This window comes from Staurois parvus, unplaced genomic scaffold (assembly GCF_062004578.1).
Source record: "Staurois parvus isolate SC_StPar_1 unplaced genomic scaffold, SC_StPar_1.0 ptg000191l, whole genome shotgun sequence".
Taxonomy (NCBI): Eukaryota; Metazoa; Chordata; class Amphibia; order Anura; family Ranidae; genus Staurois; species Staurois parvus.
This window is the reverse complement of record NW_028317987.1, coordinates 4,059,250-4,083,833: the sequence shown is the minus strand read 5'-3', so window position 1 is coordinate 4,083,833 and position 24,584 is coordinate 4,059,250. Positions and strand designations below refer to the sequence as shown.

The window sequence follows — 24,584 nt, the reverse complement described above, 5'->3', positions numbered from 1 at the left end:
GATATATATAATAATAATCATTAAAAATTAAAAACAACTTTAGCCCTTTATATAGAATTCTGATTTTTATTTTTTGTCTGTACAGGTGGATTGATGAACCACGTTTTCGGTCATGCTGGTCTTCGTGAATACAAACCAAACATCTAGGTGTCTTAATTGACTGAAAGGTTTTATTGCAGTTCATTGGAGGAGTCACAGGACGCAAGTCATATCAGTGTTCTAAATGTCATAAGGGCTTTGGGTCCTCTTCAACACTGATCCAACCTCAGAGGACAACATGAGAAAAGTCATTTCAGTGTTCTGGAAGTGACAATTGCTTTACAGTAAAGTCCAACCCATGTATACATAAGAGGAGTCATTTCAAGCTATTTCTTGTTTGGAACGTGACAAAGATTTTACAATGGAGGCAAAACATATCACACACCAGAAGGTTTACACTGGAGGGAAGCCATATCAGTGTTCTGAATGTGACAAAGCTTTTACATGGAAATCACAGCTTATCACACACCAGAGGATTCACACTGGAGAGAAGTCATATCAGTGTTCTGAATGTGACAAAGCTTTTACACAGAAGTCACATCTTATAGCACACCAGGGGGTTCACACTGGAGAGAAGTCATATCAGTGTTCTGAATGTAACAAAGCTTTTATATGGAAGTCACGCCTTATCAGACATCAGAGGATCCACACTGGAGAGAAGCCACATCAGTGTTCTGAATGTGACAAAGCTTTTACACAGAAGTCAGATCTCATAGCACACCAGAGGGTCCACACTGGAGAGAAGCTATATCAATGTTCTAAATGTGATCAAACTTTTAAACGGAGGGATTACCTTGTCTTACATGAGAGGGTTCATACTGGAGAGAAGCCATATCAATGTTCAGAATGTGACAAAGCTTTTACACACAAGTCAAGCCTTAAAGCACACCAGAGGGCTCACACTGGAGAGAAGCCATATCAGTGTACAGAATGTGACAATGCTTTTACACAGAAGTCACATCTTATCAGACACCAGAGGATTCACACTGGAGAGAAGTCATATCAGTGCTCTGAATGTCACAAAGGTTTTATGCAGAAGTCAAATGTTATCAGACACCAGAGGATTCACACTGGAGAGAAACCATACCAGTGTTCTGAATGTGACAAATGTTTTACAACCAAGGCAGAGCTTATCATACACAAGAGGGTCCACACTGGAGAGAAGCCATATCAATGTTCAGAATGTGAGACAGCTTTTACACGGATGTCACATCTTATCATACACCAAAGGATCCACACTGGAGAGAAGCCATATCAATGTTCAGAATGTGAAAAAGATTTTACACGGATGGCACATCTTATCACACACCAGAGGACCCACACTCGAGAGAAGCCATATCAATGTTCAGAATGTGACAAAGCTTTTACATGTAATGCCAAGCTTATCTGTCACCAAAGGATTCACAAGCTTGAGCTGCATAAATGAAAATCCAGAAGAAGGGGCAATATTAAAGAAGTTGAAGCTGTCTCATTAGGTTCACAGGCCCAATGTCTTCCCACAAATGACGGAAGACATAAAAAGACAAAATGCTGCTTAGAAAAAAAAATCTGTGAACAATCAGGAATTTAATGTTCGGATTCATTGGGTTTAGTGCTTATGTCCATCAGGAACACATCTAGAAGGCCTGTGGATATTTTACCTTTGGACATTTTTTTCAGACAAGCAGCAATGACTGAACTGTATTCCTCATCATTCTCATCTTTATCCTTTTTTATGGAGCATTGACTGAATATGTAATGCATTTTCATCATTCACTAACTGAGCTATGTTCCCATGTGTTTTCTTCATTGCCAGAATCTGACCAACAATGCCTCAGTACCAGAGTCTAGGATGGGGTCCAATGGCTTCTTGCCAAGCCTCTGAAAACTCATTAGGAGAGTCCATTCCAGGTTCTTTTGAGAATTGATACACCATAAGCTAGGCTTGAGGGCTCCAGCTAAGCCCACCTTGTCCACACCTCCCATTACATGTTTCACCTCCTCTCCCATGATCAATGCCTCCTTTCCATGTTCCATCTCCTCTCATGGATGACATCTTTCCAGGCAGATCTGTAGCTGAGATACCAGCCAGATAGAGGTCTCTGTTTGGTTAGAGTGTAACTTCTCAAGCTTGGTGTAGGCCTTCCAACACGGAGTTAATGCTGTTTTAGGGGACATATTCAACAGTATCACCTAATCCCAGCTGGCCACTTATGTTTCATCTGGTTTTCAAAAGTGATCCTATCAGGTGAAGATTGGATGTCCTTGTTATCTTTTTTTTCTGTCCAGCTATTGCTCATCTCCATAAACTATTCACACGGTACAACTGCAAGAGATCTGAACTTACAAAGTGCTAAGTGTGCGGTCATATTCCTACCACTTCTTCTGGGAGACTGAAATTCCTCTTATTGGGGTTCACCTTAATGACTGACTCTGAATGAACGGGTCCCTTTTTGGGGCAAAGTGTGCAAAGAGCACTAATTAGTCCTGGAAATGCTAAGACATCGACACTAAAGTGTAACAATGGGCAAAATCAATAATTACATAAATGGTGCAATCTGTCATTAGCATAAACGTTTTATGTTTTTCCAAGTCTCCCCTTGTAACATTTTTATTACCTGTTGACCCTCCCAGTAGATCTGTTTTTTCTGCTTCCTGTAGAAGGCCAAGCTTTTTGGCAAAAATTAAATTTGGGTGGTTGGGAAACACCATATAAGACTGCTGGGGGTGATTACAACTGTCAACTTCCATTCATATGGTGGGTTGATCCTTATAGAATACCTGTTGTAGTAACTGCTGTAGAAGTGTTAGCTGAAGTTGGACTTTACTTATAATCTATCTAAGACTTCCCTGTACAGGGTGACAACGCTGCTGTTTAATGTTTCTACAGAATGAGCAGGGTTGTCACCCTGTTACAGAAGGTGGGAAATAACAGATCTACAGACAGGACCAACAGCTGATACAACTATGTTGCAGAGGGAACTCTGGGAATGCTAATGACAGATTGCATTACACATTCAGTTAGCAGACTTCCTGCTGTTGGTCTTCTGTTTGAATTGAGTTCTGATATTTGCTGTCCTGCTGTAAAAGGTGTAAATGATTGCCCACATGTTTCCTGTAGTAGCAGGGACTACAAACTCATATCAGGAATAGTAGGATGGGTACTTACCCAAGGGGATCACCTTTTTGGATTTGGAAGAAACATTTCACATGGTTTCTGAAATTCCATTAATGACACCAACAAGGGGAGTCTCACTTACTTCACTAACAATAGGAGAGCCAATCACAGGCCAGTAACATTTCATGGTTTCTCAATGTAATTGCAGAATGTTTAATCCCCATTGGTCCAATGGATTCCTAGTCCTTCCAGATAACATTTGCTTCCTGTGTGGAAGGAGCACCCTAAAATGGCTTCCCTTCAATTGCACCCATAGATGTACATTAGGTTATTTTGCCCCCCCCCCCCCCCCGTATCTGTAAGGGAAAGCCTCAATTTCTCCCAATACTCTACTGGCCTTCCATTGAGAAGAAACATTTTCTATGGATTGGAGATGCTTTATGCAGTGAGCCCTTCATAGACGGGATGGGGAATCTAAGATAAGTAAGATGAACTGGAGTCATGGATCAGATAACCAATGACACCATTGATGTTATATCAGAGCTGACAGCAGAAGTGGCTCCACCACCTAAGATGGTGTCACAGAACTGCTTAACAGCTTACTATCTTTTGGAAGACCAAGGTGGAGTCTACAAATGGTGTCAGATGGAGAGTGTTGTACGTTTATATTAGATCATGAGGATCTCAGAAGGGGATATCTACACAAGATAAAGGAGTTCCAACAGGAACCTGGGTGGGAGGAGGTGGGATCCAATGTTTTGGGTGGGTTTAGTTGGAACCTGGTTGAGTAATATGGTGGGTTTGCTTCTTAAGCCATTAGTTGCTACCATAGTTTTGATTTTGAAATGTTATATATTGATGTATTTTCTTTCACTGCCAGAGTTTATTTTGCTTTTGTTTTTAGTTAAATTCATATTTTAGGCCATATGATTAGTTAAAGCCCAAACATTTCTTTTTATTATCTGAAAGCAGAGACTGGAGAATATAATGGTGGTAGTTGCCATTTTTCATGTCACAGAATATTAGTACAGCTGTTTATCAACTACATATTTTCTGTAAAAAAAAGATAATGTTAGTGCACAAAGAACACAATATATGACCCAATTTGTTTGGTGAAATATAAAATATGGGGTTGTCATCAAGTATATAGATCCCAAACATGTCAAACTTTACAAACTGCGTACTTGTGAAATGGTGACAAACTTCAGAACCAAAAATTGTTCAAAGTTGACGCTTTAAGAGCCTTTATAGGTTATCAGTTCAGATAGTTACCCGTGAACGATGGCCTCAGAATGATTGTTCTCACTCTCACTTGTGCAATGATATATAAAATGTGTCGTGTGATTTGTTTTGTGTTTTTTTTTATTTTTATAGTGTTACTTAAATTTTTTTCAACTCTTTTTTCACTTAACATGGCTTCTGTCAGATAGGGGGTTGATACATATTTCTGGTCACAGGTCCTCTTTAAAGAGACGTCTGAACATTATTAGAACCCTAATGTCACCTCTGTACCCCAAAAAAGATGGTCAAGAACAGATCATGCCTAATCAGCTTCTTCCCAAACCATAGTGACTGGAGAATGACAGCGATGAACCCAGAAATGACATAATCTCCCACCTCCCACATTCATTCACTGAAGGAGAGATCAGATGTTTGCTGATCTCCTTCTGCTCTCATCGCTGACACCCACCATGTCTGTCTTGGGCTTGCAGGAGGGACAGCTGAGCCCAGTATACCTGGTGGGGGGAGGACCTTCAGTGCGGCTGAACCACTTCTACCAGAAATCTGACAGTTGGCCTAACAAATGTAGACAACCCCCGGGTGCTGTAGCTATAAGGCCGTGCTGCTGCTGATGGAAACCTTACGTTGGCCGGAGTGAAAGGGTTCCACTAATGTACATCTGCCAAATCTGTATCTGAGGAGACCATAGAAGCAGCATTAGAAAGAAATGTGAGCATGGCTTCAGTCAGGCGATGGTCCTGGTGGTCATGGTCTTGTTCTCCTTCAGGTCCTCTTACCTTGTAGATGGTGACATGGACTTGTTGTGTGGGAATGAGTAGGAGGGGCTCGGGGTTCTCTTGTACCCAATCAGCTTGTTATGGATAAAAGATGAAAGTGTCTTCTGGGAATTTCCAGGGATTTGGATGTTTAGAGGGTCACATAAGTGGGCGGGGCTGATATTAATGAAGGGCATGTCATATGTTAATCAGTTTATTAGCATAGCTGAGATCCTTGAAATGTAAACAATCTATCTCTTTTCTTCTGTTGTTAAAGTGTCACATATATTGACACTTTAAGTTGAATTATAATTTCATCACACAATACCGTGGTATGGTTTCTTCTACAACACTTCCCCCCAAAAATGTCCTCTTCCAGTTATAGGGGTCTGGTGGAATGGGACACCAGCTGATTGTGTCTCTTAGGCCCCTTGTACATGGGGGGGTCCAGCCCCTGTGGGTTCAATGATGGCATTATAATACACCTGGTAGGCACAGGTACAGCGTCCAGCCCCGCTGCCTGCAGCCTGTCAAAGTCTACACTACAGCTGGACGGGGCTCAATGCTGCACCACGTTTACCTCGTGTTTAGGGCGCTCCGTGTTCAGGGAGAAATGACCGCCATCCTGATCAGACGAAGCATAAAGAATAATGCTACCACCTCCCCCTCACTCCCCCTCTCTGTTGGGGGTCCCTTAAGGCTCCATCCTCGGCCAAGGGAGGAGGTGTAGATGGAGAAGAGAAGGGGTCCAACTCATACACTCTCACGGCTCCAACTACCACCTCTATGCCGACGACACACAAATCTATCTCTCAACCCCCCAACTCACCCCCTCGGTCTCCGCCCGAATCACACACCTACTGAGCGACATATCAGACTGGATGTCGCTCCACTTCCTTAAACTGAACCTCTCCAAAACCGTGTTTCCCAGCCCGGACACCACCCCCCATTGACTTCTCTATCACATCTAACAACTCCACCATCAAACCCACCCCGCAGGCCAGAGTACTTGGTGTCATTCTGGACTCCAACCTATCCTTCCAGCCCCAAGTCCAATCTTTAACAAACTCGTGCAGACTCCACCTCCGCAACATCGCCAAAATCCGCACGTTCCTAACCCCAGAAACCACTAAACAGCTCATCCACTCCCTCATCATATCACGACTCGACTACTGCAACTCCCTCCTCACTGGCCTGCCTTGCCACTGGCTATCCCTGCTTCAGTCCATCCTGAATACGGCAGCCAGACTCATTCACCTTTCCAACGGCTCCATTTACGCCACCCCCCTCTGCCAATCCCTCCACTGGCTTCTGATTGCACAACGGATGAAATTCAAAATTCTTACACTGACATACAAAGCTGTCCACCATACTGCCCCGAACTACATCACTGACCTAATATCCAAGTACCGCCCAACACGCACACTCCGCTCCTCACAAGACCTCCTTCTCTCTAGTTCCCTGGTCTCCTCCTCCCATGCCAGCCTCCAGGACTTCTCTAGACACACTAGAGGATAAATTGTTAGCAGTTCTGATGTTTTATGAGTTTTATTATTTTACACAATATTAGTGCAATGATTTATGAAAGGTACAATTTCAGTTAAAAATACAGTAAAGTTAATTTCTGGGATATAAATGTCATTTATTATCTAAGGTTTCAGTAAAATATAAAAGATACATTTCCCCGCACTGAATATAATGGGATCCCACATAACAGTCGCTGTTCATATTCAGAATTCCTTTCTTACAATGGGATCTTGTGTCCGGATAAAATCTTTTATAGATCCCTTGTGACATTGTGTTCTCATTGTAAAATCCTAGATTTGTAAATCTGTCGCTGATATTTATAATGGTTTTGTCCAGAAAAAGAATGGAGTGATGTGGAGAGATGGAAACATACGTATAGATGAAAGATTGGTCTGTTGACTCCCCAGAGCTCCTTTCCATGAGAGATGTTTGTTTCCCCCCCAGAGCTGAACAATGGTATGTTCCTGAATGGCCAGGCTGCTGGTTTGTTGAATCCAGAGTCTACATACAAGATGCCTCCACAGTGTACATTGATGGGGCTGGGAAGGCTGGTACATGTTGTTCATTTGCTCCGGGTGCAGGAGATAGGACAGAATCCCATTGTTGCCGGGTGTCCTCGCTTTCCTCAATTCTGTACTCACTTCATTTACAAAAGCAAACTTTGTGAGTGGAGAAGGTGATTGTATCCGGCTGGAGCTCAGACCTGACAGGGACTCGGGATTTTGGGCCTCTTACGTCTAAGACAAATATAGTCTGAGTTGGAGAGAAGATAAAATATCATTTCTTCTCAGAGACATTCTGAGGGGTTTTCCACAATTTGTAATTGCTGACAATTCTTTTGTGGACATTCAGCTGTCAGGGGGGAAACCTGTCGACAGATGAGGAGTCATCGGTTAGGGGTGTGACCGCCTGATTTCCAGCCAATCATTAACAACCAGATATATTTCACACAGAATTCAGATCAGTCCATCAATTGTCAACAGATGAGAATTCAGAGAAAGCTCCACCCTCATTCCTTCTCCACCAATCAAGGATCTCACTCCAGTTAGCCAGTCACCATGGGCATGATTTCCTTGACATCCATCATTGGTGTCAGTGAGATAAAAATAAGCCCCATTGTTGGTGTCAGTGAGATAAAATAAGCCCCATTGTTGGTGTCAGTGAGATAAAATAAGCCCCATTGTTGGTGTCAGTGAGATAAAATAAGCCCCATTGTTGGTGTCCGTGAGAACAAAGTGTACCCCCAGCCCAGCATTGGTGGTCAGTGGTGGTACCACCCTCCCGCTGCCTCTCTGCTGATGTCAGAATTATACTTTCACTGTAGGAAAGGAGATGCCGGCTCCCAGCAGTCGGGTATAATTGCAGTGCCTGGTGATGGAACCCAGAGAGTGTTCCGGAGTCATCACCTCACTGCCACTCTGAAGAGTCCTGGAACCTGCCAGACATGGACATGAACATTGGAGAACACTTGGAAACAACAACAAGGTTCAAACTATGAGACATTTCTTAGAGCTGCAGTTCCTCTGAGTTCCACCAGGTGGTGATCTCCCTTCTATCCAGACAGGAAGTGATGTCAGGTACAGACGGGAAGTGATGTCAGGTACAGACGGGAAGTGATGTCAGGTACAGATGGGAAGGGATGTCAGGTACAGACAGGAAGCTCTGGGTGAGAGGTGAGTTGGGAGGAAGTAGAGAGGAGACATTGCCACCTGATGCTGGCTGCTGGGAAGGTATATAATCCCCCCGTAGTTTTCATCAGTGCCTCAGTGGTCTGCCTGTGAGCCTCTTCCCTGCTGGATCCTGTATCTTGTATACTTTTCCCTGATTCTGGTTTCCTGCATCCTGTTCCCCCATCTCTGCTCCCCTGATTCCCAGTCCCAGTCCTGGGTCTGCCCGGTGTATGTCAGCTTCCCTCCATTTGTACACAGTGTATTATAGTCAGGTTGTTGGGTTGGTTATTTGCTGTCACATTTATTTGTCACTTTTGCTTTGTCTACGGTCTGTGGGTGTCAGAGGGTGTCGTGTCCATTAGTAAATGAGACTTAAAGCTATTGTAAAGACAACATTGTGTTTCTTTTAAAACAAACAATGGCCCCTGCTTCTGTCTCAGCCAATGAGGAGGGAGAATCCCCAGACTGCCAAGGATCTTGTGCACATCGCTGGATCAGGGTGGGGCTCAAGGGAGTATCGGGGGGGTTGCTGCACAGAGGACTGTATATCACAAAATCCTGACCAATGTACTATGCATGCTGGGCAGTATATGACATACTCCTGACCACTTCGCTCTGTACACAGGCCTAAGATATAATCCTGACCACTGCACTCTGTACATAGGACTGTATATGATATACTCCTGAATACTGCACTCTGTACACAGGCCTAAGATATAAACCTGACCACTACACTCTGTACACAGAGCTGTATATGATATACTCCTTACCACTGCACTCTACACAGAGCTGTATATGACCTGTTCCTGACCAGTGTACTCTGTACAAAGACCTAAGATATACTCATGACCACTGCACTCTGTACACAGAGCTGTATATTATATGCTCCTGCCCACTGCACTCTGTATGATGGGCTGTATGCGACATGTTCCTGACCAATGCACTCTTTTTGCTGAGGCTGTATAAGACATGATCTTACCCACTGTGCGCTGTACATCACATACTACATCTGACTACTTCACTCTGTATATCATATACTCCTGACCACTACATTCTGTATTCTGGGATGGAAATCACATACTTCTGACCACTACACTCTGTACTCTGGGATGGAAATCACATACTCCTGACCCCTGCACTCTGGGATGGAAATCACATACTCCTGACCACTACACTCTATACTCTGGGATGGAAATCACATACTCCTGACCACTACATTCTGTACTCTGGGATGTAAATCACATACTCCTGACCACTACACTCTATACTCTGGGATGGAAATCACATACTCCTGACCACTACACTCTGTACTCTGGGATGGAAATCACATACTCCTGACCACTACACTCTATACTCTGGGATGGAAATCACATACTCCTGACCACTACACTCTGTACTCTGGGATGTAAATCATATAATCCTGACCACAACACTCTGTACTCTGGGATGGAAATCACATACTCCTAACCACTACACTCTGTAATATGGGATGTAAATCACATACTCCTGACCACTACACTCTGTACTCTGGGATGGAAATCACATACTCCTGACCACTGCACTCTGTACTCTGGGATGGAAATCACATACTCCTGACCACTACACTCTGTACTCTGGGATGTAAATCACATACTCCTGACCACTACACTCTGTACTCTGGGATGGAAATCACATACTCCTGACCACTGCACTCTGTACTCTGGGATGGAAATCACATACTCCTGACCACTACACTCTGTACTCTGGGATGTAACACCTGACCACTGCACGTTGTTTGAAGGGCTGTATGAAGTAGTCTCCTGACTCCTGCACTCTGGGCCATTATTCATGGTGAACCAGAAACTGGATGACCTGTAAAGGCTTGTAAAGTGTCTTCTGTGAGAAATGTTTGGGCCCCAAAGATCCCCATCGTGGCCCCGACACACACAATTCTTTTCACTCAATAAATTCTTTATTATAGTTTTACTTCTAACAAGATTGTAATCATAGAATCAGGAAATAACAAAGGAAGGAATCAGATTGGTCAGGAAGATCCCTTGTCTGGAATGTGGGGGCGGAGTCATTATTATTGGTGTACAATACAATACATAACGTGTTCCATTATTATAACAAAGTATTGTAGAAAAGATCCCAACATGTGACATGGCTGAATGAATGCTGGTCATATTAGTTCATCTATTCTCTAAGTGGGGTGGTATCTATTGGGCCAATCCTTTTTACAAACCACATAATATCGCCCTTCAAAGTGAAAACAGAAACGATTTGCACAAAATCAAAGAGTAGAAATATTTTCTGGTGGATCCCCTCTACCCAGACCCCATATGTAGACATAGAACAACAAGCTGTGTTCCCTCTCGTGCCGCACTCCTCCAACCACCCAAACTCACACAGAAGCCAAGGGAAATAATGAGAGGAAAGTTCCCCCCTAGTTTGGGGCGGAGTTCTCCTTCCCTCCTGTTGGGGGATGGGAGAAGGATGGACTGAAGACAGAGAGACGCTTCGGGGTCACCACTGTTCTGTAGAGCCTTGAAATGAAGGACATCAACTTCAGAAGTTCTTGTTGTCTGTGTAAAGTTCCCCGATAACGAGATCTGGGCTCTCCCGGCTTCTAGCTCTGTAACCCGCTATATCATTATCAGGAAACGCAACTCCGACACCCAAGAAGGGCTGAAGCTGTGTCCTTCATTTCCAGGATCTACTGACCACTCTGCACCCTGACATTTACTGCACTTCATCCATGTCTTTGGGGGCCTCTCATCTCCTTATCAACTGTTCCTTCCATGATGAAGATCAGCCATGGAGTATATCTGAGGTGTATATCAGGGTGTGCTTCTTCCCCACATGAGAGCTGGGATGTCCAGCAACATTCATCTAGAAGACATTTCCCGCACTCAAGGCACTAATACACCTCCAGGGTTGTGTGGGACCCCTGATGTACAGGAAGACAGGACTTCAGTGAGGAACATTTCCCTCACTTAGGACAAGAATACGGCTTCTCCCCTGTGTGAGATCTCTGATGTTTGTAAAGATTGGACTTCTGTGAAAAACATTTCCCGCATTCAGGACAGGAATACGGCTTCTCCCCAGTGTGAGATCTCTGATGTGTGTGAAGCCTGACCTTGTATAAAAAACATTTCTCGCACTCTGGACAGGAATACAGCTTCTCCGCTGTGTGAAATTTCTGATGTCTGCGAAGATTAGTCTTCTGTGAAAAACATTTCCCGCACTGAGGACAGGAATACGGCTTCTCCCTCATGTGAGATCTCTTGTGTCTATGAAGACTGGACGTATCTGAAAAACGTTTCCGGCACTCAGGACAGGAATATGGCTTCTCCCCCGTGTGAGTTCTCTGATGTATATAATAATCGGACTTCAGTGAAAAACATTTCCCACACTCAGGATAGGAATACGGCTTTTCCACCGTGTGAGATCTCTGATGTGTGTAAGGACTGGACTTCTGTGAAAAACTTTTCCCACACTAAGGACAGGAATAAGGCTTCTCACCTCTATGAGATCTCAGATGCTGGTAAAGACTGGACTTCATTGAAATAATATCCTGCACTCAAAACAGGAATACGGCTTCTCCCGCGTGAGATCTTTGATGTGTGTAAAGACTGGACTTCACTGAAAAACACTTTCCACACTCAGAACAGGAATATGGCTTCTCCCCTGTGTGAGATCTCTGATGTTTGTAAAGATTGGACTTCTGTGAAAAACATTTCCCGCACTCAGGACAGGAATGCGGCTTCTCACCTGTGTGAGACCTTTCATGTTTGACAAGGTCTGATTTTTGTGCAAAACATTTCCCACACTCAGGACAGGAATACGGCTTCTCCCCTGTGTGAGTACTTTTATGCACATTAAGATTTGATTTATAGGGGAAACATTTCCCACACTCAGGACAGGAATATGGCTTCTCCCCTGTGTGAGATCTTTCATGTCTGTAAAGATGAAACTTCACTGAAAAACATTTCCCACACTCTGGACAGGAATACGGCTTCTCCCCCGTGTGAGATCTATTATGCTCATTAAGACGGGATCTATAATGGAAACCCTTCCCACACTTAGTACAGGAGAACTTCTTCCCTGTTGGAAGTCCGGCCCAGTCCCGCACAGTCTGAGGTTCCTCAGGATACAAGGAATCCGATGGACCATCTACACTGGGTGGTGCCGGATGGACATTGGAGGGAGCCGGGTTTTCTCCTGGACTATACTGTGTGATGTCCTCATCTTCTACTTTCCAGTCTGGAGACAAAGTGAGACAATCCTCGGAGGTTTTCCCCATCTCCCGGCCATGGACTAAAATACAAAGAGGATTACTAGACAGGAGCTGATTGGTTCCCCCAAACCAGGACTCCGCCCACATCAGGCAACTTGGTCTCTGAGGAGCTTACAATTCCACCCTCAAGGGAACTAGGAAATGGCTCCTCTGATCTCCTACCAGGTCATTTCTTTATTCATGGACCTTAGTCAGAGAGTGAAGAAACAACCAGAACTGTCTTTTATAGGAGGGACAGTGATGAGGGGATTATAGGACGAGGGTCCCCACCCCCTCTATCACTCATCGCCATCTTCCCAACACAAGAAGTACTGCACTTCCTTATTTAGTCCATGATTTAGTCATGAAGAACAGCGGGGCTGAGCCCCACCAGAGGTCAGAGAGTGAGGATGGGGGAGAACAGCCAAGATGAAGACTGGACTGATCCTGAAGACCACCATCATTGGGGTATTGACTCCGCCCTCATTATCACTTTCTGTTTAAGGGTCCAAAGTTGGAGGATGTTATCACATTATTATCACCATGTAAAAGTCTGTGCTCCAATCACATCATTCGATATAAAATGTCCAGCTGGTAGGAGATGGGTGTAACAAAAGAGAATCCATATTATGTGTATATATAGCAGTGGGGGGAGAGCAGATGTCAGGAGTATGTAATGTACAACATAGAGTATATAGTGCAGGGGTCAGGAGTATGTAATGTACAACATAGAGTATATAGTGCAGGGGTCAGGAGTATGTAATGTACAACATAGAGTATATAGTGCAGGGGTCAGGAGTATGTAATGTACAACATGGAGTATATAGTGCAGGGGTCAGGAGGATGTAATGTACAACATAGAGTATATAGTGCAGGGGTCAGGAGGATGTAATGTACAACATAGAGTATATAGTGTAATGGTCAGGAGTATGTAATGTACAACATAGAGTATATAGTGCAGGGGTCAGGAGTATGTAATGTACAACATAGAGTATATAGTGCAGGGGTCAGGAGTATGTAATGTACAACATAGAGTATATAGTGCAGGGGTCAGGAGTATGTAATGTACAACATAGAGTATATAGTGCAGGGGTCAGGAGTATGTAATGTACAACATAGAGTATATAGTGCAGGGGTCAGGAATATGTAATGTACAACATAGAGTATATAGTGCAGGGGTCAGGAGTATGGAATGTACAACATACAGTGGATTTAAAAAGTCTACACACCCCTGTTAAAATGTCAGGTTTCTGTGATGTAAAAAAAAATGAGACAAAGATAAATAATTTAAGAACTTTTTCCACCTTTTATGTGACCTATAAACTGTACAACTCGGTTAAACAACAAACTGAAATCGCTTAGTTGGGGGAAGTAAAAATAAAAAACTAAAATAATCTTGTTGCATAAGTGTACACACCCTTACACTAATCCTTTGTTGAAGCCCCTTTTGATGTGATTCCAGCACTCAGTCTTTTTGGGGAGGAGTCTATCAGCACGGCACATCCTGACTTGGCAATATTTGCCCGCTTTTCCTTGAAAAAAACACTCCAAATCTGTCAGATTGCGTGTCATCTCCTGCGCACAGCCCTCTTCAGATCACCCCACAGATTGTCCATCGGATTCAGGTCTGGGCTCTGGCTGGGACATTCCAAATCTTCCATCTTCTTCTGGTGAAGCCATTCCTTTGTGGATTTGGATGGATGCTTTGGGTGGTCGCAATGCTGAAAGGTGAAGCTCCTCTTTGTTCAGCTTTCTAGCAGAAGCTGGAAGATTTTGTGCCGATATTGACTGGTATTTGGAACTGTTCATAATTCCCTCTACCTTGACTAAGGCCCCAGTTCCAGCTGAAGAAAAACAGCCCCAAAGCATGATGCTGCCACCACCATGCTTCACAGTGGGTATGGTGTTCCTTTGGTGATGTGCAGTGTTTTTGTGCCAAACATATCTTTTGGAATTATGGCCAAAAAGTTCAACCTTGGTTTTATCAGACCAGAACACATCTCCCCACTTGCTTCTGGGAGACTTCAGATGTGTTTTTGTAGAATGTAGCCGAGCTTGGATGGTTTTCTTCCTAAGAAAAGGCTTCTGTCTTCCACTCTACCCCATAGACCAGACATATGAAGAACACGGAGATTGTTGTTACATGGACCACACAGCCAGGACTTGCCACATATTCCTGCAGCTCATTTCATGTTGCTGTAGGCCTCTTGGCCGCCTCCCACACCAGTTTTCTTCTCGTCTTTTCATCCATTTTGGAGGGACGTCCAGTTCTTGGTGATGTCACTGTTGGTGATGTCACTGTTTTGCCATATTCTCTCCACATGATGATGACTGTCTTCACTGTGTTCCATTGTACATCTAATGCCTTGGGAATTCTTTTGTAACCTTCTCCTGACTGATACCTTTTAACAATGAGATCCCTATGATGCTTTGGAAGCTCTCTGCAGACCATGGCTTTTGCTGTAGGATGCGACTAAGAAAATGTCAGGAAAGACAGACTAGAAAAGCTGAACTTTATTTGGGGTTATTCAGAGGCACTTTAAATGATGGCGGGTGTGTACTGACTCCTATTTACCATGATTGTGATTGCTTAATTCTAAACACAGCTACATCCCCAGTTATAAAGAGGGTGTGCACACTTATGCAACCACATTATTTTAGTATTTTTTTGTTTACTTCCCCCCTAAAAGATTTCAATTTATATTTCATTTGAGTTGTACAGTTTATAGGTCGCATTAAAGGTGGAAAAGTTCTGAAATCATTTTTCTTTGTCTAATTTTTTTACATCACAGAAACCTGACACAGGCGTGTGTAGACTTTTTTATATCCACTGTAGAGTATATACTGCAGGGGTCAGGAGTATGTAATGTACAACATGGAGTATATAGTGCAGGGGTCAGGAGTATGTAATGTGCAACATGGAGTATATAGTGCAAGGGGTCAGGAGTATGTAATGTACAAAATGGAGTATATAGTGCAGGGGTCAGGAGTATGTAATGTACAACAGAGTATATATTGGTCTGTTGCTCAGTGGTCCAAAGTCCTCTTTTCTGATGAGAGCAACTTTTGCATCTCATTTGGAAACCAAGGACCCCGAGTATGGAGGAAGAGGCCCAAGGACCCTGAGTATGGAGGAAGAATGGAGGCCCAATGATCCCGAGTATGGAGGAAGAATGGAGAGGCCCAAGGACCCCAAGTATGGAGGAAGAATAGAGAGGCCCAAGGACCCCGAGTATGGAGGAAGAATGGAGAGGCCCAAGGACCCCCGAGTATGGAGGAAGAATGGAGAGGCCCAAGGACCCAAAGTATGGAAGAAGAATGGAGAGGCCCAAGGACCCCGAGTATGGAGGAGGAATGGAGAGGCCCAAGGACCCAGAGTATGGAGGAAGAATGGAGAGGCCCAAGGACCCCGAGTATGGAGGAAGAATGGAGAGGCCCAAGGACCCCGAGTATGGAGGAAGAATGGAGAGGCACACACTGCAAGATGCTTGAAGTCCAGTGTGAAGTTTCCACAGTCTGTGTTGATTTGGGGAGCCATGTCATCTGCTGGTGTTGGTCCACTGTGCTTCATTAGGTCCAAGGTCACCGCAGCCGTCTACCAGGAGATTTTGGAGCACTTCATGCTTCCTTCCGCAGACAAGCTTTATGGGGATGCTGACTTCATTTTCCAGCAGGACTTGGCTCCGCCCACACTGCCAAAAGCACCAAAAACTGGTTCAATGACCGTGGGGTTACTGTGCTTGATTGGCTAGCAAACTCGCCTGACCTGAACCCCATAGAGAATCTATGGGGCATTGCCAAGAGAAAGATGAGAGACATGAGACTGAACAATGCAGAAGAGCTGAAGGCCGCTATTGAAGCATCCTTGTCTTCCATAACACCTCAGCAGTGCCACAGGCTGATAGCTTCCATGCCACGCCGCATTGAGGCAGTAATTGCTGCAAAAGGGGCCCAAACCAAGTCCTGAGTACATATGCATGCTTCTACTTTTCAGAGGTGCGATATTGTTCTATGTACAATCCGTGTTTTATTGATTACATGGAATATTCTCATTTTCTGAGATTGTGGATTTGGGGTTTTCATGAGCTGTAAGCCATAATCATCACAATGATGACAAATCACGGCTTGAACTATCTTGCTTTGCATGGAATGAGTCTCATATATTAGTTTCACCTTTTAAGTTGCTGCACTGAAATAAATGAACTTTTGCACCATATTCTCATTGTTCGAGTTTCACCTGTATAGTATAATGGTCAGGAATTATAATATTGTTATTCAGTAATGAAAGGTCCTTAAACGGTTGCTTGTCTCCCATCTCCTGAGACTGCACTCAGTGACTTGGGTCTGAGACACTACAGACATATCCCTCCACCCGGCACAGCCAGGAAATAACATAGAAGGTCCCCTGGAAGAGTCAGGCACAAGGCAGGAGACCCCAGTCACATGTTCTGGGTGCCTACATTATGCAATGCTTATAGGAAAAATCAACATTTTACTGCCAGCTGAACCCCAGAACCTCCATAAATCCAGTCTAGAGACATAAATTGTGTCTGCAGCACAGAGAAGGAAGATTATCCGAGAGAAATCCAGGAATACAGGACGGGGAACACAGCTCAGGAAAGTGACCAGGGGATTACAGGCTGATATCACCCAGTCCCCGCCCTACTCTGGACCAATCAGTGAGCAGTATGGGTGGAGGAATGGATTTAGTGTTCATGACCCACCTGTGCTGATCTCTGTAGGAGTGTCCTCCTCTATAAATGTCCCCGTTATTCCATCCTCCTCCATAGACTGCTGATCATCCCTCACATACGCCTCTTCTTCTTCTGCTTTCACCTCAACTTTTATATCTATCAGATCTTCAACCTAAACCAAGAGAAGGAAAGAAAATATCATCTGTAAGACATAAGCGTTAATATTGTTACATCACATAAAAACTCCACACATTGTCTCTATGAGTCCATGTTCTAGATTCTCCATCCCACCAACCTTGTAACAGTGAGGGATGGTGTGATCTTCCTGTGTGGAATCCCGGGAATACAGAGGACGGGGACATCTCTCTGGTGGGTTCCTGGTATTAGGTGGCTCCATCATATCCTTGTGTCCTTCTGAAAACTCCTCCATCACTCCATACTCCTCATCCTCCTCTTTATACTCTTCTTTAACATCAATATTATCATCCCCGAGGATTCCACTCTGAAAGATATAATAAAACATTCATTGTAACAAACATGCTGTGTATAAATCACAACTACCAATAATTGTCATCATCTACCTGATGATGGTGAGGGATGGTGTGACCTTCCTGTGTGGAATCCCGGGAATACAGAGGACGGGGACATCTCTCTGGTGGGTTCCCATGACTGGATCCATCTGTAGGAAACACACACACTGACTGAATCCATTGTTTCTATGTGTTTATCAGATGATGGGGGATCTAGGTGGATCCTCCGTACTGCTCTCTCCTTTACAATAAAGTCTCCTCTTACCCGGTGATGTGAGGGGCGGCTGATTGTCCATCATGACGTCCTTGTAGAGATCCTTGTGTCCTTCTAAATACTCCCACTCCTCCATGGAGAAATAGACAGTGACACCCTGACACCTTATAGGAACCTGACACACACAATGATACAGTCACCATCCAGACACATCCCTTGTCTGTTACTGGAGAATGTCCCAGAATTCCCGGCACCGCTCACCTCTCCTGTCAGCAGCTCAGTGATCTCTCTGGTGACTTCTAGAATCTTCTTCTTCTTTCTCTCTTCTATCAGGGAGGGAGGTGGAGGCAATGTGATGTCATATGATCTCCAGACTTCACAGGAGGAAAACTCTACATCTGAACACAAATAGTCACATCAAATGATATTCCCAGAATCCTCCTCACCTCTCCATTCAGGTCTCCATTTTATTGAAGCCCCACTTCAGGCTGAGATATATAGCGCATCCAAGAGACCAAGCCGGGGTCACTACACAGAAAATCAATCCAAGGAAACAACAGGCAGGACGAGGAATAGCAAGAAGGAGCTGAGAGACAAATGAGAATATTGCCCAGCCAATGGGAGATGATCTCAGCATGACTTCCATCATGAAGGAGATGAGGGGGAGGGGAGGAAGTCACTGAAGGTGACCATAGATCCATGGAAATTCAGCTGGTTCAGCAGGGATCGCTCACATATCCATCCATGTGTGGCCACTGCCGGATAAAAGCCACTCCCCCAGCGGCTGCAGCCAATAGCGTCAGTGCTGATCTGTGTATTCTGAGAGCGGAGGAGTCCCCCCATTGTCAGAATACAAGAGTGCAGCGGGGAGGATTCCCCCAACTACCTACAATGTGTGGATGGAGGAATCACTTCAGTATGTTCACTCATCCTGCTGGCTGAATGATAAAACTGAACCATGTAGGCCAGCTTTGGGAGCAAGATATACAGTGAGGAACAGAAGTATTTGAACCCCCTGCCATTTTACAAGTTCTCCCACTTCTCCATCATGGAGGGGTCTGAAATTCACATTGTAGGTACATTCCCACTCTGAGAGACAGAACTGAAAAAAAAAATTCAGGAGATCCCATTGTATGATTTGTAAAGAATGTATTTGTCTTGCACTGCTGAACAGAAGTATTTGAACACCTAAGAAACAGCAAGAATTCTGGCTCTCAAAGACCTGTTACTGTGCCTTTATAAAGTCCACCTCTACTCTACTCATTCATCTAACTTAGTAGCACCTGTCTGAGCTCTTTAAAGACACCTGTCCACCCCACAGTCAGTCAGACGCCAACTACTACCATGGGCAAGACCAAAGAGCTATCAAAAGACACCAGAAACAAAATTGTGGACCTCTACAAGGCTGGAAAGGGCTACGGGGCAATTGCCAAGCAGCTTGGTGAAAATAGATCAACTGTTGGAGCAATTGTTAGAAAGTGGAAGAGTCTAAAGATGACTGTCAGTCTCCTTCGGACTGGGGCTCCATCCAAGATGTCCCCTCGTGAGGTATCACTGATGATAAGAAAGGTGGGAGCACAGTTTCACAGGTCACTGTCGGTAGAACACTACGCCGTCATGGTTTCCAATCATGCATTGCACAGAAGGTTCCCCTGCTCAAGTCATCACATGTCCAGGCCTGTCTGAAGGTTGCCAATGACCATCTGAATGATCCAGAGGAGGCATGGGAGAAAGTCATGTGGTCAGATGAGACCAAAGTAGAACTTTTTGGTCTAAACTTCACTCGTCGTGTTTGGAGGAAAAAGAAGGATGAGTTGCATCCCAAGAACACCATCCCTACTGTGAAGCATGGGGGTGGTAACATCATGCTTTGGGGGTGCTTTTCTGCGAAGGGGACAGGACGACTGCACTGTATTAAGGAGAGGATGAATGGGACCATTTATTGTGAGATTTTGAGCAACAACCTCCTTCCCTCAGTCAGAGCATTGAAGATGGGTCGTGGCTGGGTCTTCCAACATGACAACGACCTGAAGCACACAGCCAGGAGAACCAAGGAGTGGCTCCGTAAGAAGCGTATCGAGGTTCTGGAGTGGCCTAGTCAGTCTCCACACCTAAATCCAATAGAACATCTTTGGAGGGAGCTGAAACTCTGTGTTGCTCAGCAACAGCCCCAAAACCTGACAGATCTAGAGGAGATCGGTGTGGAGGAGTGGGTCAAAATCCCTGTTGTAGTGCAAACCTGGTCAAGGACTACAGGAAACGTCTGACCTCTGTAATTGCAGACAAAGGCTTCTGCACCAAATATTAACACTGATCTTCTCAGGGGTTCAAATACTTCTGTTCAGCCGTGCGAGACAAATACATTCTTTACAAATCATACAATGTGATTTCCTGAATTTTTTTTTATTCTGTCTCTCAGAGTGGGAATGCACCTACAATGTGAATTTCAGACCCCTCCATGATGGAGAAGTGGGAGAACTTGCAAAACCGCAGGCTGTTCAAATACTTCTGTTCCTCACTGTATTAGAAATGATTATTTTATATTATTATACAGGATTTATGGCACCAACAGTTTGCTCAGCACTTTACAATATAACGGGAGACAATACAGCAACAATACAGTTCAATACAAGAGGGTTAGGAGGGCCCTGCTTCCAGGAGCTTACAATCTAGGAGGGAGGGGCTAGTGATACAAAAGGTAATAACTGTGGGGGGTGGACTGGTAGGAGGAATAGAAGATTCCATTATTAGCTGAGGGCAGGATAGGCTTCCCTGAAGAGATTGGTTTTCAGGGATCGCCTAAAAGTGAACAGAGTAGGCGATAGTCAGATAGATTGGGGTAGAGAATTCCAGAGGATTGGGAAGGCTCTGGAGAAGTCCTGGGGACAAGCATGGGAGGAGGAGACAAGGGATCTAGACAGCAGGAGGTCAAGAGGACAGTTTGGGTGATATTTGGAGACAAGATCGGTGATGTAATTTGGGGCAGAGTTATAAATGGCTTTATATGTTATTGTTAATGTTTTGAATTTTATTTGTTGGCCAATGGGAAGCCAGTGGAGGGATTGGCAGAGAGGGGTGGAGGACAGTGAGTGGAGGCCAGTGGAGGGATTGGCAGAGAGGGGTGGAGGACACTGAGTGGAGGCCAGTGGAGGGATTGGTAGAGAGGGGTGGAAGACACTGAATGGAGGCCAGTGGAGGGATTGGCAGAGAGGGGTGGAGGACACTGAATGGAGACCAGTGGAGGGATTGGAAGAGAGGGGTGGAGGACACTGAATGGAGGCCAGTGGAGGGATTGGTAGAGAGGAGTGGAGGACACTGAGTGGAGGCCAGTGGAGGGATTGGTAGAGAGGGGTGTCAGATACAGAACGGTTAGTAAGGTGGATGAGTCTGGCAGCAGCATTCATGATAGACTGAAGAGGGGATAGCCTGCGATGAGGTCAGCCAATGAGGAGGGAGCTACAATAGTCAAGGCGAGATATAACCAGGGAGTGAATAAGTTGCTTAGTGGTTTCCGAGTGGTTTACGGGCATATCTTGGAGATGTTGTGGAGGTGAAGTCTACAAGATTTGGACAGTGATTGGATTTGGGGGTGAAAGGACAGATTGGAGTCTAGGATTACACCTAGTACCCTGGCATGAGGGGAGGGACTGATGGTTGTATTATTGATCTTGATGGAGAAGTCGGGGGGGGCACAGGCTGGAGGGAATACTAAGAGCTCAGTTTTGGAAAGATTGAGTTTGAGGAAGTGGAGTGACATCCATGCCGAAATGTCTGATGAAAAACAATGGTGAACCATCTGCGCTACCCGGAATAAACTATTGTTCTAGGAATGGGTTGCTGCTACCTGGCTATACACCTGGATAGAATGGGATCAAAATTATAATACAATTGGTGCTGCTCTCCCACACTTGTACTTATATAAATAATTACATCAAAATGAGGTTTCAGTGACACCCCTAGTGACTCCTCCTGAGTGTAATTATCACAAACCCAATTCTTCATATTATTATACAATCTTATACAGTGATGTTTGATAAACCATATGAAATAAAATATAAATGTGCAAAACACATAAAAACTCAATACATAAACCCACTTGTGTCCCTAAACAGGATGAAATCACAAACATGTACTAAACCACACGTGATAAAACACTTGGCATAAGTGAATGCCCAAAGGTTCAGTGGAATGACAAATGGCACTATTGTGCCTATAGAAACAACCAATAGGACGGTCAGGATAAATGGACTGACTATAGGACAATCTACAAGGATTATAATGAATCCTTCAACATTAATGTGTGACCACCACTCAACAAGTGCCCACATGTACCAAAGTGTAAATTGCCGTGCTCCAGTCCCCAAACTTGGGACTATACTGCTATATAAATAGCAAAAAAGAAAACACATAACTTAAATAAATTTATAAAAAAGTCCACAAAACACGTGCCACCAATTATTAATAAACAAAAACAAAATTGTCCACGTGTGTGATCTTCAATAAGGCTGGATATATAGAAACCTCCAGCCATCAATAGAAATCTGGCAGGTGAACAAAAAGTGTAATCCTTCACCGGTAAGATTGCCCCCCTCACCTTCATGAAGCGACCCCACAGGGTCAAAATGCTTTTCTGCTATTAAGCACAGCCAACCGCTCAATCCTCCACGTCAGATTCGGTATCACAAACAGTGATGGTGTCCCCCTCAGAACTTACAGGTATCACCTCTCCTGATATCCGGATGGTTTTCATATGATCTAATTGTACCTCAGCTTCCTCATCGGTGTTTATAAAACAAGAAGAATCCTTCCATCATGTGATATTGTTTCATTTATTGATGTAAAAGAATTCTATAAATGCTCACTCACATGTGTTATGAGAAAACAATGCTCACAGATCCTCATATGAACTCCTGGGTGTACTCCTATGGGTGTATCAAGATGGCCCTTCTGGCAGAAGTGATGTCACCACATCTCTATCTATTTATATAGCAGTATAGTCCCAAGTTTGGGGACTGGAGCACGGCAATTTACACTTTGGTAAGTGTGGGCACTTGTTGAGTGGTGGTCAAACATTTATGTTGAAGGATTCATTATAGTCCTTGTAGATTGTCCCATAGTCAGGGAAAATTTATCCTGACCGTCCTATTGGTTGTTTCTATAGGCACAATAGTGCCATTTGTCAGTCTATTTCCACTGCACCTTTGGGCATTCACTTATGCCAAGTGTTTTATCACGTGTGGTTTAGTACCGGTTTGTGATTTCATCCTGTTTAGGGACACAAGTGGGTTTATGTATTGAGTTTTTATGTGTTTTGCACATTTATATTTTATTTCATATGGTTTATCAAACATCACTGTATAAGATTGTATAATAATATGAAGAATTGGGTTTGTGATAATTACACTCAGGAGGATTCACTAGGGGTGTCACTGAAACCTCATTTTGATGTAATTATTTATATAAGTACAAGTGTGGGAGCGCAGCACCAATTGTATTATAATTTTCATGCCAATATGTCACTTAGTAGGTTAGTAATGCGAGAGGAGACTGAAGGGGAGAGGTGAGGAGGAGACTGAAGGGGTGAGGTGAGGAGGAGACTGAAGGGGTGAGGTGAGGAGGAGACTGAAGGGGTGAGGTGAGGAGGAGACTGAAGGGGTGAGGTGGAGAGGAGACTGAAGGGGTGAGGTGAGGAGGAGACTGAAGGGGTGAGGTGGAGAGGAGACTGAAGGGGTGAGGTGAGGAGGAGACTGAAGGGGTGGGGTGAGGGGTAGAAAGATAAATTTGTGTGTCATCAGCATAGAGATGGTACTTAAAGTCATGGAGTTTTTCAAGTGACCAAGGGAGGAGGTGTAGATGGAGAAGAGAAGGGGTCCAAGGACAGAACCTTGAGGGACCCCTACAGAGAGAGGGAGTAGAAAGGAGGATATATATATATATATATATATATATATACAGTCATGGCCGAAATTGTTGGCACCCTTGATATTTCTCCAGGAAATCATGTATTTCTCACGAAACGTATTGCATTAACACATGTTTTGCTATACACATGTTTATTCCCTTTGTGTGTATTGGGACAAAACAAAAAAAGGGAGGAAAGAAAGCAAATTCGACATAATGTCACACAAACCTCCAAAAATGGGCTGGACAAAAGTATTGGCACCCTTTCACAACTGCGGATAAATAAGAATGTTACAAGCATGTGATGCTCCTGTAAACTCACCTGGGGCAAGTAACAGGTGTGGGCAATATAGAAATCACACCTGAAAGCAGATAAAAAGGAGAGACGTTCACTTAACCTTTGCATTGTGTGTCTGTCTGTGCCACACTAAGCATGGACAACAGAAAGAGGAGACGAGAACTGTCTGAGGACCTGAGAACCAAAATTGTGGCAAAATATCAACAATCTCAAGGTTACAAGTCCATCTCCAGAGAACTAGATTTGCCTTTGTCCACAGTGCGCAACATTATCAAGAAGTTTGCAACCCATGGCACTGTAGCTAATCTCCCTGGTCGTGGACGGATGAGGAAAATTGATGAAAGATTGCAACGCAGAAT

General features: G+C 44.2%; 1 protein-coding gene and 1 pseudogene across 1 annotated transcript in view; both read left to right on the top strand.

Moving 5' to 3' along the window:
* LOC149461893 (uncharacterized) overlaps positions 1–3,469 on the top strand; it is a 57,742-nt pseudogene extending 54,273 nt beyond the window's left edge.
* Positions 3,470–3,709: 240 nt separating this feature from the next.
* Positions 3,710–24,584, top strand: part of LOC149461892 (uncharacterized) — a 34,459-nt gene continuing 13,584 nt past the window's right edge. The window contains exon 1 of the mRNA XM_089677736.1: positions 3,710–3,793. Coding sequence (XP_089533862.1) covers positions 3,710–3,793 — 84 coding nt within the window. The remainder of the gene's footprint in view (positions 3,794–24,584) is intronic.